This window comes from Aspergillus neoniger (assembly GCF_003184625.1).
Source record: "Aspergillus neoniger CBS 115656 unplaced genomic scaffold BO87scaffold_15, whole genome shotgun sequence".
Classification (NCBI taxonomy): domain Eukaryota; kingdom Fungi; phylum Ascomycota; class Eurotiomycetes; order Eurotiales; family Aspergillaceae; genus Aspergillus; species Aspergillus neoniger.
In genome coordinates, this window is record NW_020291143.1 from 398,930 (window position 1) to 418,477 (window position 19,548).

Genomic DNA, 19,548 nt, shown 5'->3' on the forward strand with positions numbered 1-19,548 from the left:
GCACGTAGCGTATCCCTACCTATTCGGGACCAATCGGTCACTCCAGCCACGTGCCGATAGTGGGGTGAGTAAGTACTTATTTGGTAGTGAGGAGGAGGAGGTGGAGGATGGGAAGGAAGGGGAGTTTCTTTCCCCGTCCTTCCATCCATCCATCTTTCTCTCACCACCCTCCGATTCATACTCCGATCTTGATATGGTTTAGTAGTAGTATCTGTCATATGTAACTGTACACGGTAAGTGTTTCCCTGGCAGTACTAAGTAGTAACAGCATCTTGTGTCGGTGATTGATGAGTGGGTGATGATGATCCGGGGTATAATAAATACTACTCTCACCCATTGGTTCATGGTACTTGCTTCGTGCGTGTGGATGATTTTCATGTGTGATCGGACTGGATGATTGACTGATTGACATGCTGATCATGTGTAATACCGATCAATGCTATAGGTGTAATTCGACTACATGAGAACTGCATTATATGGATAATGAATAGAAGAGTGTTTAAAATACCATAGAGTGTAAGTCACTTTGCCAGGGTAAAGTAATGTACTAAAAGTAGGGAGATGACTCTTTGTTTAGTATCGGGTGTATGGCGGGGTATTATCGACCAGATTGGGCTGGAATCTGAACCCGAGGACTTAATCGGGCAATGAAAATGAGTGAGAAGCGACAGCAGCCACATGAGGGGCACGACCGACGGACGGTTCGTGTTGCAGGGCACTTTTTGCGGAGTATCGGAACGGACTGGAAGAATGAGGGAATAAAAAGTGCGGGAATTGCCTCCGTCGGGCCATGATTCCTAGTCTACTTCTTACAGTACTAACCTGCTATTGCAGTTGAACTAGCTTTTGCTTACTGTAGGAACGGAGGCGACAGGAATGAAGATGGTGTATGAATCTTGTCTTTCATTGGTCTCTAGTTTCATGTCCGTCTCCCGGTATCGAAGACTCCTTGCAGCGTCCTTGCTTCTTGCTCTCCATGACAGTCCGGCCTCTAATATGTACCCATTCCCATTACATGCATGCTCTTTGTCAGCGTGATAAGATGCAATAATATGCCAATCAACAAAGGAAATGATAAGGAAATTAACCAGATAGAAAAGAAAAAAAAATATCAAGCATCAGCAACATCCACCTGGCCCCATAAAACGCCTCGAAGCACTTTTTCTGTTATCCGGCTTCGTCATGCTAAACAAAACAGACACAATGGTAGTCGAAAAGGAGCAACATCGTGGAATAATAACAGGAACCCCGTTCTGTCAATGTCCGGGACCAGACACCATAATAAACAAGGGTCGAGAAATAGATAAGGAATAAACTCATGCAAATGCCATGTTCTGTCGTTAGAGCCCACCTCGGAGCTGCTGATGTTCGGCCCATATCTCCTCCTTCATCCGCCGCAGACTAGTGTGCTGCCTCTGGAGCTTCTCCAAGTCGGCTCGCGACGGATTTTGCTGAGAGGCCAGTGCGTCATGTAAGGCGTGGTACTTGGCGTAGAACCGCTTGAACTTCTTGGACTTGTCGTGCAACTCCTGGATGGTAATTTCGCGGCGGAGGGGCGGCGAGGCGCTTCCAGTACTGCCACTGGACGTGCTCACGGCTCGCCGCCGTTTGTGTTCCAGATCCCCCGCAATACGTCCGGGAACTTGAGCTAGCGCTGCAGGCCGCTCAAGTTCCGCCTTGCGCTTCAGGGGATTGGTCACAGTAGCTGGTCTGGATACACCATTGGTCTTGACCACTTTTCTCACAGTGGGCGCGCTCGCAACAGGCCTGGGCTTGTTGACCTGGGTTATGAGGGGCGATGATGACGAGGAACTTGAAGAATTGTTTTGGCTTGAAGAACGACTGCGATTTTGGATATCAGAGGCGTTGGTGGGGGGCGAGGACCCGAGGGGCGACGGTTTTTGAGGGGACTTCTGAGGGGACATTTGCGCAGGAGGTCGCGAGGAAGGAGGCCTCTTTGCTGCCATAGGCCGATGTGACGCTTGGTCGATCGGCTCCGATTTAGATGTAGCTTCTGGTTGCTCCACCTTCGGGGTAGGCGCATGAGAGGGTTCCCTGGGAGGGCTGGGCTTCTGCAGTTTGGTCTGCGGCTTAGGTTCAGCCTTTGCCTTTGCAGGCTGTGGCTTCTCGGTTGACGATGCATCTGGCAGGTCGGTGTCGTCCTCATCCGAGTCATGAACGAATTCCGCCGACTTGAACTTGCCCTCCGGTTGTTTCGCGGTTGTCTTCCGCTCCGCCTTCTTGGTGACGCGTCCCGTCAAGGTACTGTTACCCGCGACCTTGTTCTTTGCGGCAGTCCGTTTCGCACCGGTATCCTTGTCGCCGGGCCGTTTCTTCTGCGCGACCGTCCCAGATCTGGGAGCTGACGTCGGCTCGCCCGTCCTTGGTGTTAGACCATTCCCACTAGCCTTGTCGGTCTCCTGACCCGTAGTGTAACCGTCCTTGCTATTGTCATCAGATGTTTGTACTTGTATCCGAGGTGTCGCAGCTTTCTTGATGGGGCCCGTCCGCAAGTCCAGGCGCGATAAGCACTTGCCCTTTCCGCGTTCTTCCTTGGGAAGAAGCATCTGCCAGAGCTTGTCGGACCGGGAAATTCGCAGGCGATCGAATGCAGAGATAGCATTTTCAATTGCCTCTTGTCGATCTTCCTGAGACGGATAGGGAAACTTCCACACATCAAGCTCCCGGTAGGTCTTATCTTTGAGATCGAACTTCTCCGGATTGATTCGGTTTTCGATGCCGTATTTCCGAGCCAGAGTCTCGCAGTCTTCGAGAGACGCGCGGGTTTGTCGCGCGAGGAATTTGGCGGAAACTGCCCGGACGGCGAGAAGGTGAATGAAGGGGACTTTGAGAGCTTCGAGGCGAATGCGATCTTTGTTTTGAGAGAGCGGAGCGGAGGTAGGTGTAAGCGGAGGTATAGATGCAGGTGATCGAGCAACTCCCAGAGCCGGGCTCGAGGAAACGGAGCGATTGGCATTAAGCAGTCGATCCTTTTCCAGCTCCACCTTGCTTGCCGGAGCACGACCCAGACGAGCAGTCTGTTTTCCAGTGCCATGTCTGTCGCCTGCCCGCAAAGCCCTCACTTCATCAATGCTTGTGATTATAGCGGTCTTCTTCGACTCTTTTCCTCTTTCAAAGGCATTCAGGCTTTGCTCCAAATCGGCCAATGCCTTATCGGCACTCGCGGTATCCTCCTTCGCCTTCTGGACCTCCAAGCTATGGCTCAAAACCCCGCTGAAATATAGGTTTTCCTTGTCCGTAGAGCTGCCGCTATATAGCTCTGATCGACACGTCTCGGGGAGGGGATGGAATTGTTGGGATTTGGAGCCGTAGTAGAGAGTCGCATGTTTCCCCAGACGAACTCGAGCAGTCTGATCGTTCCGGAGGCTCTGGATCAGCTCATCAAGAGTATCCTGAGCTAGATTCAGCCGCATAATCTGAACGGGCTTGGTGGTAGCATCATTGCCGTGGTTGTCTCGGCAGAGAGACAACCCGGACTCGGGGACCTCGAGAGCCGGCATGAGGTAGGTTGCAGAGGGACAATGTAGAGAAATTCGGAGACTTCGAGGTAGAGGGAGGGAGGAAGAGGGCGAAAAACGTCCGAGTCGATCGGAGACGAGGAATTGGGAGAAGGGAAGGATTCGAGATTCGAAATACAGACGGTTGGCAGCGTGGAAGCTGCAGGTCAGCGGCCGAATGCACGGAAAGGCGTGTTAAGACAATACGCCATATGATCAAGCAACGGCACTCAGGAAAGTGAGGGAGAGGAAGTCTGCATAAGAGGAAGCAAACGAAGAGTGAAAGCCAACAAGACCCATGGCAAGAAGGGTGGTCTTGAAGGTGTCGGAGAGTGAAGAGGAAGAGTGAGGGTGAATGGGTGTGTGGGAGGAAGAGAAAGAAAGAGAGACGGAGAGGGAAGAAGGAAGAGGGGAGGGTGAGGGGAAGAGAAAGAGAGGGAAGGGGAAGGGGAAGGATGAGATGAGATGATGCCAAAGGAACGGGGGGATGCGAGTGTAAGGCGGCCTTGGAGCGGAGAGTGCCAGTCGGGACAAGACCAAGAGGCGTGAGTATTGAGGTATTGAGTGGGGAGGAGCGGTATGGTATCGTTCAGGGTACCTTGCTCGTTTTGGTTCCAGAGTCCTGTAAAGTAGGGTGTCAAAAAAGGTTAACTCACTAAGCCAAATGACCCGAAAATTATTATTATTAAAATAATCATGAGAATAATAATAATAAGGGAACAACCCGACCCTCTAAACCAGAAAGAAAAATAAAAACAAAAAAAAGCCAAAGATTATTATTTTCACAATCATTTCTTTGAGGACGCTATCACACCCTGGGTTAGTTAGGCAGGCACTAGCCCAGCCAAAACACCAGCAGAATCCCAATCCTGGCCCTCCATCATACGGATCACTAATTAAATTTACCACTTATGTTAACCTGCAGACTCTCCCAAATACCTCCTGCGACAACATCCTCACGGCTGCTAAACTAACCTCCCCATCCTCCTCCCGAGCCTTTTTCTTTTTTCGCTCTTTTTCTGTTTTCCCCTTTCCACTGCGGTACCTGCCTGCTGCCGTAATAGCCTCTCTGCTTCCGCGGAGAGAGCCGGAGTTGGCCACCGCCGCCGGCACCGCTATTTTTACCGTAATAAAAGAATATGCACCTGGAACTCGACAAGGAATAGGGAAAAAAGACAAAAAAGACTACCTTTGATAGGCTGCAAGAACAGCAGTTTTAGGAGCGGGGAGGGGGTTCAGAAAAGAAAAATAGAATAAACAACAAGGCGGGCAGGAAATGTGGCAAAGCCGAATGCAAGGTGTGTAGTAAGCCCGAGGCTAACAGCATCTAAGTAGTTATCTACCATGGGGTAGAATAGTAGGTAGGTAGCGGGTGCCCTGTTCTTTGACGACCTGGCATCGTAGTTACCATAACTTTGGCCTGACTTGCCGGAAGAATAATCAAAGAAGATACACGAATAATATTAGGAAAGGGAAAAGAGAAAGAAAGATAGTACGGCCACTAGTCTGGCAGACGGCCGACAGTATGGAGTCCAACTCTACTTCTCAAGGACCAGGTGTCGGTGCTAAAGACTTTCTAAGGGAGGTAGTCTGATCCTTGACGGGGTCCTCAACTGGATGGCATGGGATGGAAATGGAGCGGGTTTGCGTATTACGCAGACTTACCGGGGGGTGTTGTTGAGGTGAGGTGTGGTGTATGGTGTATGTATCTCAATTACAAACTGCCCGGGGGCGTTTGATGGATGAAAGGCGGTTTCTTCTGGAACAATTGATCCCTACCAGCGATCGATCCGAGGGAAGCCCGGGATGCATTCAAAGTGACAAGGGGAAGACTCTACCATCTATTTAATTCGACTATAGTCCTAGATATATTATTCCCTAGATACCCTTGTGTTTCTTTTTTGAATGTCTCAAGTATAATGGAATGACAGCGGGTTTCACTTGATAATAGATTTCTTTACGAACCCTTTTTGCTTGTCTCGCATTTGTGCCTGTGAAAGGCAGCAAAAGGTCCAAGGCTAACTAGGTCATGGATGAATGAAATGATGCCTGGGTTTGGGTCCGATTACGGGCCCGGTAATTTTTACCCGGAGGTGTGTGTGTGTGTGTCGTAATTCTTCTGTTCAGGTTGTACGACAGACTGACTCCATTCTAGGTGGTGGTGGTACAAAACGGGAACTACTTGTTCGACCACCCTTTACTGTAGCTCACTAGTCAGTTAGTGAGTGAGTTAGCTGGGAGTCTAGCTACTTTCTTACGCCATGGCCATGCCTCTGCCACCCAGTGTCCCCACCACCCACTGATGACAAGAATGGGTCACATCGGCCATTGATCCATCTGGAACCACTCCTATCGTCTCCTGCTGCCTGCCTTGATCGGGTCGTTTTCTCCTGGCCAACTCACTAGCCAAATAACACTGGAGGGTGAGCCTCATCATGGGGGTGGTTGCTGCAGCAGCAACAGCAGCCAACATTTCAAAAGGCCATGGGTAATTATTTTAATCCTTGTTTTTAGACAATATGATTCGGCACCGGATATAGAATAAATCAAAGACGAGAAAGGACGTCAGTCAGAAAGTGTCCCAAAGTTTAAAATCGAGTCGCACTATTTTCTGAAGAGTCGCGGCCGGTAATTTAATTAACTTAACAATACCTTGTTGGCTGGCTGCTGACTGAAAGGGAAGCAGATTCCTAAGCAGTTTTAATACACGTTCGGCAGTGAATGGACAGTAAGGTGGTACTGGAATTTTAGAAGAATTGAATGAAGCAATCAAAAGATAGAGCAAGAGATGTATGGTCGGGCAGATGACCAATACCAGAGTTTAGAACTGGAAAAGAGTGTCAGTCTACTGATCTATTAACTAAATGGAAGAGATGCTATGAGATCAGATATCACAGAGGAAAAGAGAGTGTGTGCCTTGCTTGGATTACACTTTACCAGTCATCCGAACGGTTTCTCGCATCCCATGATTCAGACAATACCAGGTACCGGCGTTGTCACCGGATCGCTGCTTGATCCAGTAATGAAACTGAAAAGCTGAGCCACTGGTTCAGCTTGACGGCAGATCACCCGCCGACCAGCCTCGACCCTTTCTTATTTCCGGCGGATGATCGGAAGGGGAAGGGGGAATTCCCGTAGGGGAGAAAAAAAGAGGAGGGAGGAGGGAAGCAGGAAGGGTGGTTCCCAGATTACCGGTTGGTAAACCCGCGCGACATCCCGCACCGCCAGGAGAAGGGGAGAAAAAAAAAAAAAAAAGAATGCAAGATGGTAAACCTGCATGGACAGGGCACTTGCTCTCGTGCAGGCCAAACTTAATACAGAGGTACGGGCAGCACAAATCGGGAGGTGATGGTCCAATCTCAGACAACCCAGAAACCACACGAGTTTCCTAGTCGGGGTTGGATAAGCTGGTAGGTCACGGGGAGGTAGAAGTGGTCACAATCGGACTGCTCCTTTTATTTTATTTCGTTTTATCTATCGTTACCCCGATTGAACTATTGCTCTACTAAAGGTGCCGAATGGAAGGAGAAATTCAAGCGCCGAAATTAATTATAAGGTCGCAGGACATGGAGAGATCGCGGAGATTGAAAATCAATAACGGAGTATGGTGGATGGATGATGATGATGAACATCAAATTCCAACACCAGGTTACAGTCCAGCCGAGGTTCTAACCGAAACAAACCAACCAGATGATCCTCCCACTGGGGAGGGAGATCTATTGGCTAGGAAGATCTCTCCTGCTGATGAAGATTAAGTACGATGTCCGTCCATTAGTCAGTACATGGAAGAGGGGGGTGGGATCAGGGCAGGGGAGAATGGAAACGAGAAAAAGGAAAGAAAAAGGTTTCATCTAGAGGGAATAATTGGTCCGCGGCTTCCCAGAAAAGGATGGACCGCCCTGTGATCATTCCAGTTCAGTAATGAAGGGGTGAACGGTCAGCTCTCTTTCTTCAAGAGCTTCTTCTTCGACTCTAGTGTCTGAACATAATGCACACAAGGCATCCATTATGGTCTTTGATCAACCCGGTGTTCGCCCATCAATCGCTTCATTGCTTTCTCTCGAGGCTATCTTGCACCCTCCCCGATCGGGTGTTATTTCCGTCATCGTTTCTCGTCCTGGGATTCGTGTATCGACAGACAGGCGATAGTCCAGTTAAGCAAGGCTCATCCTGACCAGGTTCCTGTAGGGCCGGTACATTGAAAAGGTGGGGAAGGAATGCGCACAGGACCTTCAGAGTTCAGACGTCGAGCGATCAAGGAAGAGTCAAGTCACATACATCGATTGACAGGAAGAGAAATCTAACTAGTATCTACCGCGCCAGCAGCTCAAGACGGGCGCAACTGACACCCTGTAGACAAACGACTGCATCAGCATGACTTGGGCATTCAGTGTCATGCATGTTAGGTAAGGTGGATGTGTATTCGAGTTATTTCATACTAGTATACACACGCCTGCGCACGCTGGGCAACCGGGCAGCCTGAACTCGTGTTGATGATTGGCGAGGCGTTTCCACGTGTTTTGAGCCCCGGCGAGTGGATGTGGATGTGGAAACTGAAGGTCGAGTCATAGACAAACCGATACAATAGGATGACTTTGCAGTAAGGCAGGAAGCACTACGGACTACTAACCAGAATGGAGTAGTACTATCACCTCCATTGAATTAACCAAGTCAGTATCCTCTGTGACAGTCAGTAAGTGTCCAGCATTTGCCACTGCCGCTTAGACCATCATAGGGAATGGGCCCTGCATTACTCTGTCGGAGTTACTACGAGGCGTAGCAGACACACTAGCCAGAGAAGCAGCAGCAGTAGCATGCAGCTGCTGTGGCTTGCCCTCATCATTCCTAAATCCCTCTCTGACTTATTCTTACACCTGTTTTGTGTTCTGGCTGTCGGTGACGTAATAGGATATTTGAACACCTTCAAGCAACAGTAAGCTGCTATCCCCTCATGATCCAGATATTTTTCCATGATATAATCTAGTAGTTAGCTGGCTAGTGTGTTAGAGTAATATAGGTATAACAACCCAAAGTAGGAAGAATGACACCGTCACTCAGCAGGATGCATCCAACCCCATCATCAGGAATGCAACCCCCAAACATGACTAAGTAAGTAATCGAGCTTCATTTTCCCTTTCCATCCCTCCCAGCCTACTGGAATAGGCATACACGGTGGGCTTGACTGTGTAAGTTCAGATCATTGTGAAAGTTCTCGCCCGAACGGGAAATGCTGGAGGGATGATGGCTGGCTGGGAAATTGATCATTGGTGGGCCTGATTTCATGCGAGGGGAAGGAAAGCAGACTAACACAATGAATACGGTATGTGTATTTCACCACACCACCACCATAATTACTTACAATACATATAATACAGGACTGACAATGGAGCCAGCCATTGCCAGCACATCATCGACACAGCATCACATACTACACCTACCTAGTAGTAGTTAGTTAGTTACCAGGTTGCTGTGCTTACCAGTACTAAGAATAACTGTACTAACTAGCTAGCTAGTTAACTATGTATCAAGTAAGCAGAGCCCCTCATAATACTGAATCACATTTCAATTCTAGGCAATAAAGTCCAGAATTAATATGAATAAAGTGAAGGAAAGGAAATAAAAAAGGGATCAAAAAACAACAAGACAAGACAAGACTCGAACTCGATTCATTCCCCACACATCCACTCCTATATCCACACCCACCCTCGAAACTAATTAGTAGTTAGTTGTCCAACTAACTAACTATTGTAAACTACCTATCTTACCCCTATCCCCTAGATACAAAGTTTAGCTTACTTATCTACCCAAGTAACATAATCAGCAACTGTACCTATCGATGTCCTTGCTCCTCTGTTCTGTAGTCATCTGCAGTGAAACAAACCCTCCCTATGCCCAAGCTCTCTCGAGTCAGCCAACCAACCAACCATACATAGTTAAAAGTAGACTACTAGTGATCCAGCTGAAACGTGCCAGGACCCTCCTGGTTTGCTTTACCCCTGTCTCATCATCATCATCACACCCCCTCATACATACATTGAAAATAGAATCCTGCCATCCAAACCTCCCTCCCCTACTCCATAATTCAAACCGCTCTATATGCGTTCGTTGATCCGGATGACTCTTACCGGGATAGCCGATTGATGAACATTGGTGATCCTTACTATAAATCTATTTTAGGGGGGTGTGCCGTGGGACGGAACTGTTTCTAGCGAACAAACAGCGAACTGGAGTAGCCTGAATAAATGTTCTATAAATAAATAAGTAGCATAGCCGGGGTACCGCAGTGGTAGTAGTATTGAAGAAGAGCTAAACTGCAGTGCAGTGCAATTTACCCCATAGTTAGTTAGCTAGTTAGCAACTCGAAAAAGCAGACAGTAGATAGTTAATAGAAGAATAGATCTGCAATGTCTTACATAGCCACACCTCTACCTACCTAAGTAAAGAAGGGCACGAAAATGAGGCTGAGCAGCGCACTCAGCCTAGCAGGGCATTCATTCATACGTACCTAACTACTATGTAAAGAGTACTAGGGTAAATTATTATTACTGGGCTAGTTAGTTAGTGTCATTCCTTACCATCACCGCCACAAACAAGCAATGAAGCAAACAATCACTTACGGAGGTACTACTGTAGAAAATCACAGAAAAAAAAGAAAGTAGAGTCATCAATTGTGAAGCAATAAGCGATACAGCCGCGCTTAGCTGGTATTACTTCTACCTACACTGTATGTACGATTAGTATGTCTAGTTCTTTCAGAATAAATTTTACATAGTAATTAGTAACCAACAAGTAGCTAATTATAATGGAATGGAGAGATTCATTCAACCGGGTTATTTTACAATATATAATCTACCAGAACAATAATCCCAATCAAAACAAAGTAAGCCAAAAGAAAAAAGAACAGTTACCGTAGCAATCAATCATCATCCCACATCCCCAGGAGTTAAGTTAACTCGGAGTGGAGAGAGAGAGGAAACTAACGATCGATATAGTATAAAGACCGGTAACCCGGGGCCCACTTCACTTCAATCACCCATATCCAAGATACATACATACGTATGGAGTACCTTATGAGGAAGAATAATGAAAGATACAGTATAGATAATTGGAGGTTACTATAATTATTATCAAGGCAAACACTGATAAATCATACGAGAGAGGGATCTCCAGATCCAAAAGATTGCAGAAAACCAGGCAATCTACCCATACATAACTGACTTAGTCTACTGATCTCGGATGACTGTGCCCGAAGGAAGGTGCCTTGTATGATACGATATGATATGATATATGACTCAGGGGCTATTTTCTTACTTAGTTAGTTATCACTCTACACTGTACTAACTAGTAGCTAGTAATTGTTACAAGGCACAATCCAATCCAATCCCCTCCCAGCCTCATGGAATAAATTCAATCTGCTGTAATGTAAGTATGTAGCAGTAACGCGACATTTTCATGCCTCTATACCAATTTGGCATCATACTCCTGATAGATCGAATCTTTTTTCTTCTATGGCTCGCATGAAAGAAGGCCAACTCACACAATAGTTAGTACCTTTCCTGCTTGCTTCACTCGTGGTGGCTGGGAAGCACAGCAAGATCTGATCTGGGCTATCTACTATCTACACCGCTACATGTCTCGCCCGACTCGTGCGGTGCGTTGCGTTGCGGTGCGTTGGTGTGGCGACAGATCCTGTGCGGGAAAGTATGTATGTATGTGTGTGGGTTTGCCTGCCGGCTCGGTACTATGTGACCTGTGGTTTCGGAGGGTCCGGATGCAATGGATGTGGATGGTCTAGGCCTAAAGTACTTAGCATCGTTGAGTGAAAGTCAATTGCAATGATTACGAGTAATGCTGGACAGCGATAATGTCATCCAAATCGTTGAAACTTGCTTAGATACTTTAGATATGCTAATGTCACACATGGATATCAGTACAACGGGACACCAATCCCTGATCTACGTTTTTTATGAGCAAATGGTCCCCTCCGTGGCTGCTCATTTAACCGGTGATCTTGTAGATGGACTCGGCGAGACGCTTGACGTTGCCGCTGGTGATACCGGCCACGGAGATACGGCCGTCCTTGGTGGCGTAGACGGAGTGCTGGACGGATTAGTGTGAAGAAGAGATATTGAGAATAAAAGCGGCTTACCTCCTTGGCCAGAGCGTCCATCTGCTCGGGCTTGAGACCAGTGTAGGCGAACATGCCGATCTGTCGCATGTTAGCAATCGCTTGCATCACTCATGGTTTAAATCCTACCTGGCTGGTGATGTGAGACCAGTCGTGCTTGCTGCCAAGCTCCTCCAGGTTCTTGCGGAGGAGAGCACGCATCTCGATGATGCGGTCGGCCATGCCCTTGACCTCACCCAGCCATTGCTCGTTGAGCTTGGCGTCGTTCATGATGGTCGAGGCGATGCGGGCACCGTGGATGGGAGGGTTGGAGTAGAAGGGACGGATGAGGATCTTGATCTGAGAATCCACACGCTTCTTCTCCTCGGCGGACTCGCAGACGAGAGAAAAGGCACCGACACGCTCGCCGTACAGACCCTATATCCGCTTAGTATTAACCACATACCAATCCAGCGTCTGTCTTACCATGTTCTTGGCGAAACTCTGGCAGAGAGCAATGTTGTGGCCCTCCTTCACAAAGTGACGGGGAGCAAAAGCATCCTGGTCAGCGTTACCACTGGCAAAGCCCTGGTAGGCCATGTCGAAGAAGGCAAAGTGACCCTTCTGCTTCATGACGTCGCTGATCTGGCGCCATTGGTCCTGGGTGGGGTCGACACCGGTGGGGTTGTGAGCGCAGGCGTGGAGAAGGATGATGCTGTTCTCGGGAGCAGCCTTGATGTCGGCCAGCAGGCCCTCGAAGTCGAGGCCAATGGTGTCCTTGTTATAGTAGCGGTACTGTCCGACCTCCAGACCAGAGTCCTTGAAGACAGCGGCGTGGTTGGCCCAGCTGGGGGTGGGAAGGTAGACCTTCTTCGCGTGAGGGTAGAAGCGCTGCAGGAAAGCACCACCGATTCTCAGAGCACCGGTACCGGAGATGGTCTGGGTGATGACGAGACGGTCCTCCTTGAGGACGGCGGAGTCGGAACCGTAGGCCAGCTCAGCAGCAGCCTTGGTGAAGGCAGGGATACCGGTGATACCAGCGTATTCCTTGTCGTAGCCGGAGGCGACAACCTTGTCCTCCGCAGCACGGACGGAAGGCAGGACGTAGGGCTTGCCCTTGTCATCACCTGTTTGATCGCAATGAATTGTCAGACTACTGAACGTTGGAAGTTGGTTGTTTGGCGTGATCGAACGATGGTATGGTTGGATAGTTAAACTGAAACAGGGTGATGCTTACGGTAAGCACCGACACCCAGGTTGATCTTCTCCTGGAAGGTGTCGGCCTTGTAGGCCTCGGTGATACCCAGGATAGCATCCTACAGAGCCAATGGGTCAGCAATGGCATCACAACAGCAATTGGGATGTGTTGGAGATCTTACGGGAGGACCCTGAGGCACGTTGGACCAGGCGGAGGCGTGTCTGGCGCCGACAATAACGGTGCGCACACTAGCGTCACGGGTAGCAGCCTTACGGCTGGCGATTCTGAGGGTGGACAACATGGTGAATAAAGGAGGATTGAATAGGAGAAGAGAGGAAAGAAAAGGAGAAAATGAGCAAGCACTCCAAGAGACCAGGGAGGAGATGATCAGGAAGAAAAGGACGGGGGGGGGGGGGTTCCAAGGAGCTGGCAAGCAGTACTTGAATGGAAGGCTGGAATCGGGGGAGGAGACAAGCGGGAGAGAGACGAGGTCGGCGATAGTTATTTTATTTTTTGAGTCACTGGAAACTGACTTGGGACTAGTCTGGTTAGCACAGTAGGGAGTTTCCGGGGAGAGACGCGGGAGGCCTCGGATTGGCCACGTCCTCCGCATCGCCAGCAGCTGACTTGGTTGCTTGTTTGGCTGGTTTGCATGGAACGTTATTGACCTGGCAGCTGCAGAAAGCAAGCACGCTGCACATATCTCTCGGATGTACGGAGTAGCGTGAATGTAGTATATCTATTTCATCAATGACATCTGAATGCGATTGTCTATCTCTACTAACTGATTGATTACTATCCGACACAACAATGAACACCACTGAATGAGTTGTCAATGTCATCATCACGGAGAGCGTGGACTCCCTCCTTGACAGATCGCACCACAAATGATGAGCCCGTCCCGCTCGCCCCGGTGAACTGTTTTAGTATCGAGGGAAAATCATGGATGGGCTGAGGTTGGTCTTCCCCTCACGAGGAGTTGGGGTAATTACTATCTGTTCAATCGGAGACAATCGTCCTTCTACCACTTACCTTCAACCACCACCATCACACCATCAATCATATTAATCTGCAGCATTGACTCCAATTTTCCTCCTGTTAACTACAGTCTCACTTTTCTCGATTTTGGTAGCTTTACCACAAAATCTTGAATAGCTACCCACACAACCATGGTTGCTTGCACTCCACCGCCTCGGACAATATCACTCGGCCTCGGTTAAATTCCCCCACACGCCAAGCCTATCCCAATTCAATAGCTCTGCTACACCATCGACGGAGTATTGAGGACGTCCTGCAGTGTCTTCGGAGCACCGAGTCCATCTTACCTCTCTATCCATCCATCATCGGACAAAACCGCGTGCTGCTGGCTTGCTTGCTTTATCTACACCCAAAAACAGGTCGATCTATTGGATATAGATAGAATAATATGTGACGTTCTATTGGTATAATCTGTACAAACATCGCATAGCCTAGAAAAATATTTGCTGAGGATCATTAATGTGCCTCCTGAATAGAGGTCGTTCGGTGAAGGTCATCATCTACTACAACAGTCCGAGAGAAGCAACACCACTCTCAGCCAAGTCGCACACCGGCCTGGCGGTTCTTGCGCGCTGTCGCTCCCATGGCGTTGTTCATACCCGTGTGTTGACTGCTGTCCAGCGCACTCATCGCCTCGCGCTTCTTCTCTTCTTCGATCTTCTTCAACCGCTTCTCCGTCTTCATCTTGCCACTGCCCTTGCCGTGGAATTGATGACTGAGATGCTTGAACGCTTCCTTCTGGTTCATCGCACGACCATGCTCATCCACGTACTTGAGCTGCACGTCCGGCTTGTATTCGCGGTTGAACACCTCTGCCATGTGTCGCGCCTCCTGCTGGTCGCGCTGCTTGTTCTCCCACCGAGCGTATTCTTCTCTCTCGCGCGCTGACATCCGGTCCAGCTTGCCCGAGGCGCGGTCGCGTTCACGCTGCTGCCGAGCGCGTTTCTCCGCGTCGGTCTCCATGCGCATCTTCTCCTGCAGGAAGCGATGACGGTCGCGCAGCAGAGAATTGTTGTCTGCGGCGTCGGATCCCTTGACCAGACCACGTTGTTTGAGCATGTTCAACGTAGCACCGAGACCTTGATCCAGAGTCGCTTCTTCGTCCAAACCTGTAGTGCTGATCTGTTGCTGGGCCTGTGATTCCTCGCGCTTGATCCGTTCCTTGAGATCTTCCTCGTCCTCGATATCATTGTAGGTCCCCATTTCCACATCCTCGTCCTCTGCCTTAATGCTGGGGCCTTCACTCTTCGCACGTGACTCCTCGGCGGGCGTCGTGGTCTGTCTCTCGCGGCGCTCTGGAAGGGTAGGTTTCTGTAGGTTGGAGACAAACTCCGAGGTTTCGTCGATCACGAGGCCGGGCTCTTCTTCGTTTCCATCGGGCGTGCCTGTTTCCATCGGTGTCTGGGAACCCTCTTCTCTGAGCTGTCGAGCAAGATCCTCCGGTCGCACTTTTTGTCGCTTCTTAAACGCAGCACGTCTCTGGCGGGTAAGCGAGGCCTGTAGATCATCATCATCGACAAACGAGACATCCTCACTTGCCCACTTCTTGGGGGCGGGCGCGGGAATGGGTGTTCCGTTATTAGTATCAACCTCCATGGCGTTGTCATGCGGGGTACTCGTCGACTCGGTCGTAGGGAATAGTTCGTCGTCATCAATAACAGCTCTCTGTTTCGTAGCCTTCGCCTTCTTCTTCTTAGGCTTTTTGATCTTGATCTCGCTGATATCCATGTAGTCGGACGCCGGTGTCGTCGTCTCCGTCTCCAGATCCAAACTGACGATATTCTTGTTCAATTTGCCCGACACCTCCTGTCTCTTTGCCTCCCGCTCCTCCACCGTAGACCCTTGAGCATCCAGAGTAAAGCGTTTCCGCTTCTTACCATCAATTTCCTCATCATATTGTGCCAGGATACTCGAGTTCTCTTCCGTAGGATCATACGCCGGCTTCCGTTTCTTCAACTCTGTCCGCTCCGTAGCCTTCTCCCTCTCCCTCAAATCAACATTTTCCAACTCATCCCCCTCCTCCTCGTTCTCATCGATCGTCGCATCCTTCAGCGTAAGGATATGATCCTCACCCCCCTCAAAGTCGCCCACCTCATGTCCAACCTTGATACCAGCCAGATCGACAGTAGTGTATTCCGCCGCCCGTTCCCGTTCCTCCAACTCCTCCGCTAGCTTGCGCGCCCGTTCCTTCTCGATCTTCTTCTGTCGCTTCTTGGCCTGCATCAGCCATGCCTTGGTGTCCTGGTCCGCATCGCCCGATTCACCCAGCGTGGTGCCCTGTAACTTGGCATCTCTCTGCGCCAGCTCTCGTGCCCGCTTGATCGCAGCGTTTCTCTCTTCCCGTTTCCGTTTCGCCTCGGCATCATCCTGCATCTTCTTCCAGTTGGATCCGGCCATCGCTTCGCGCGACTCGAGGGTACTAGCGGGGTCTTCATCTTCGGAGCCGGACGAGTCGTCGGAGTCGTCTTCATATTCGGCGCCAGGAACAGGCAGGGGTTTTAATCCGAGCGCGGCTCGGATTTTGTTGTTCTGTTCGATGGAAACTGCATCGGCCATGGTGGCGACAAATGCAGAGGAAGTATGGAGATAGATACGGACGGTCGGTGGGTAGGTGGTGAGGTATCGTCTTCAACAGATGACAGTGAAGTTGAAGTGACGGGATATGAGATATTCAACCCGCCGCAGCGGCGAACCTGACCTGACCGACCGACCGACCAGCGAGAGCGAGCGCGCGGCAACAAGCACTTACCTAATCTGCACCCATCTCGGTAAGGTTTAGCGCGACAAACTCTTAGCGCGAGCTTGGCGCAGCGGATAAAAGGCGGCTTCGTCGATTTTTTCTCTTCTTCTTCTTTTTCTTTCTTTTCTTCAGAACATGAACAAACACGGATCTGTGTTCAGCGATCCCGTTCATGGAGGGTGGCAGTTTCGGCTGTTTATTTCTCTGTGTTTCGGTTGAACGCTGGACAGTTCGACGACTTAAGGAGCCATTCATCTTGTGGATGGTTTTTGCACTTCCGGTCGACAGATCTCAGATTAAAGGTTGGCGCTGGGTGTTCACTCTGGTCTTGAGCTCCCATCTTGGTGAGCTCGGCTGGAGAACCTGGTTGCTGACGGCGTCATATTCCTACTCCCTTTACCGAATTGGCCGTCGGTCACTGAGGTTAGGGAATAACCATGACCTGCCAACATCACTATCATTATAATTTATGTATGTAGTTGTAAAGATGTAAAGCTGCGCACAAACTACGTGCATGGGATACCATTTGAACCGATCAATAAGTCGGTTATCGTCTGCTATGAGTGGACGACGAAGTAGCATGCTCGACATGCTACTCGAAAAAATATGCCATAATGCTGAGCCGCAAGATGAAGCACATCGCATCGCGATACCCTTCTCCAAAACGCCATATAATATCATATCTCACCACCGACCCAATCAATCCCACACGGTCTGTTTTTCACTGCTACACCCATAACACCTCCAAACCGAACTTCGATCGATATAGATACGGAGTAAGAAAAAAAAAAAAAAGTTTACAACAACTTCAAATGCCCCGTCACCGAATCCACCACACTCTTGGGACCCAAAACTCCCAACACCGTGCGGCTCCCACTCGCAATCTGCGTCCGTCCAGCATCCGTAATCACCCTGGCGCAAAGTCCCAGACTAATCGCCTTGGCCTGCATCTCCTCCATCTCCTCCTCCGACTTGACCTGCAGCGCGATCTTCGCCTGACCTTGTGATTCCCACCGGCGCAGGATGCCGCTGTTCGGCGTGTACGCTGTCAGGTACTTGTAGCATGCGAGGGTAGCGTGCGAGCATTGGGCGGCGATTTTGCCTGCAACAGTAACAAAATCAAACATATTAGCATGCGCTTACCACAATAACCATAACCATAACCATAGCCAGAGACGTAGATATAAGATGGTAAAACTGGGGACCGGGATATGCTTACCCTTCGTCATACCCAAATCCGTCCTCACGACAAGCACCAATTTCACTTCTTCATTGGAGCTATCGAAGTTGGCGAGCTCTGTGCCGTCGCCTTCTTCTTCACTGTCCTCTTCTTCTTCGGATTCGTAGTCTTCGTCCGACGAGTCCAGGTGCGGTTTCACGTTGTAGCTGTTCGGCCAGCCTTCTTTTTCTTTGTTGCTGAAGAGACCGAGGCTGCTGCCTTGGCCGATGAAGTAGCCGGTTATGCCGGCGAGGATGGCGGTCGCGACCACGTAGGCGGCTGTGGAGGGGGTGGTGCGGTCGAGGTCCGACATTTTGGGATTGATTGTTCTCGGGGGGTGGGTGTGGAAAGTGGTGGTTTAGTAGAGGGATTGAGTGGTGGTTTTGCGGAGCGGAGCTGGATGTTGCTTGGTCGGCGGTGACGTTAGCGGGCCGGGTGGTTGGTTTCTACTATGATTGATTGTTAACAGGTTAGTTGGGAGCTAGCTATGTCTATACTAGGTCTATTGGGATTGTTGATAACGTATTGATATGCATGAAATATTGTGGAAAATAAATTGTTCTAGAATGTTGGTCTGCTTACTGTATTACAACTGTTAGAGGCATCAACCCAATCACCGCAATCCAATTTGACAGGCGCTCTGCTTCATTATATACACATCCCAATCAGTCTAAAAGAACTGCTATCTTCCCTTAACAGCACGTCTAGTTCGGACGAGGAGCGGGCGCGCCGCCGACGTTTCCAAGGCGACGGCTCCTGTGACACATTAGTAGCGGATCGCAAACAGAAAGAATGCGGTCAGAGCAAGACAACTTACATGAAGGTACGGCTGAAGAAGCTGATGCCGATCATGAAAAGCCAGCTGGGGATGGCACTGAAGCCGTAGATGACATATCCAAGAGGGAGCAGAAGGTTGTTCTGAGCGAGCCAGCCGTCCGTGGGGTGAAGAGGACCGTCGTAGGCAGGGGCCTTCTCCCAGACCTTCTCAGAGTGGACCTTGTAGATGGTCTCCGGGGTCACGGTGGTCGAGTTCAGGTAGACAGTGTGGAGGGGAGTGTTGGGGCGCTCCTCACCAAGCTGGGCCTGGGGCACCTGGAGGAACCAGACCGAAGGAGCACCGGCACCCCAAGCAGAGCAAAGGACCTTGTTCTCTTCGCAATCCAGCTTACCGAGGTTAGGGGAGGTGGGATCGGCGGAGAACAAAAGCACGGATTCCTAAATAGGAGGATTATTAGCGACTATTGTTATGAAATCGAGTGGGTGCGCCCCCTTTTCTAGGGCTTGCTTACATTGAACGCTTTGTCGGCCTTGTCACAGCGACCGAAGCAAGTCTTGTTTCCTCCGGTGATGTAGACCAACCAGTCCTGGGGCTCCGAAGCGGGCTCCAGGTAGGACTGCCAGTTGGTCAAGTTGAACTCGGAGACGGTCTTCTCCTGGATCTTGGTCTTCTCGACGACCTTCTCAACAACGGCAGCGGCGGGGGCGACCGGGGTGGCAGTAGGCAAGTAGGACTTGGCCTTGTTGAACCAGCCCTGGACACGGTCCGCAAGGGGAACCTGCTCCTGAGCCACAGCGAGCGCTGGGAGGAGGGCGACGACCGGGGTGAAGCGCATGATGCTGAAGCAGTTGATGACGCGTGGTCAGTATAGGGGTCGAGGGAATCTATCACATCCAAGGGATGGATGGATGGAAGAGAAAACCAACCTGAGCTGTTATTGAAGGGACGGG

General features: G+C 49.9%; 4 protein-coding genes across 4 annotated transcripts; all 4 read right to left on the reverse strand.

Annotated features, from left to right (window-relative positions):
* Positions 1 to 885: 885 nt before the first annotated feature.
* On the reverse strand, positions 886 to 3,992 carry BO87DRAFT_376415 (uncharacterized protein). The gene has a single exon (XM_025623292.1). The coding sequence runs from the start codon at positions 3,519 to 3,521 to the stop codon at positions 1,341 to 1,343; it is 2,181 nt and encodes a 726-aa protein (XP_025480018.1). The 5' UTR covers positions 3,522 to 3,992; the 3' UTR covers positions 886 to 1,340.
* A 7,374-nt stretch (positions 3,993 to 11,366) lies between these two features.
* Positions 11,367 to 13,239, reverse strand: BO87DRAFT_334196 (putative aspartate aminotransferase). The gene is made up of 6 exons (XM_025620436.1): positions 13,005 to 13,239; positions 12,863 to 12,941; positions 12,088 to 12,752; positions 11,776 to 12,063; positions 11,668 to 11,727; positions 11,367 to 11,618 (listed from the first exon to the last, which is right to left on the reverse strand). The coding sequence occupies exons 1-6, from the start codon at positions 13,122 to 13,124 to the stop codon at positions 11,517 to 11,519; spliced, it is 1,314 nt and encodes a 437-aa protein (XP_025480019.1). The 5' UTR covers positions 13,125 to 13,239; the 3' UTR covers positions 11,367 to 11,516.
* A 1,021-nt stretch (positions 13,240 to 14,260) lies between these two features.
* On the reverse strand, positions 14,261 to 16,514 carry BO87DRAFT_376416 (U4/U6-U5 snRNP complex subunit SNU66). Its single transcript, XM_025623293.1, has one exon. It carries the CDS (start codon positions 16,415 to 16,417, stop codon positions 14,396 to 14,398), a length of 2,022 nt encoding a protein of 673 aa, XP_025480020.1. The 5' UTR covers positions 16,418 to 16,514; the 3' UTR covers positions 14,261 to 14,395.
* Positions 16,515 to 17,398: 884 nt separating this feature from the next.
* BO87DRAFT_396808 (aminoacyl-tRNA hydrolase) lies at positions 17,399 to 19,433 on the reverse strand (the record flags this gene model as incomplete). The annotated part of the gene is made up of 6 exons (XM_025625266.1): positions 17,399 to 17,703; positions 17,821 to 18,149; positions 18,411 to 18,412; positions 18,518 to 18,576; positions 18,648 to 19,035; positions 19,110 to 19,433. The coding sequence occupies 6 exons, from the start codon at positions 19,431 to 19,433 to the stop codon at positions 17,399 to 17,401; spliced, it is 1,407 nt and encodes a 468-aa protein (XP_025480021.1).
* Between the last annotated feature and the right edge of the window lie 115 nt (positions 19,434 to 19,548).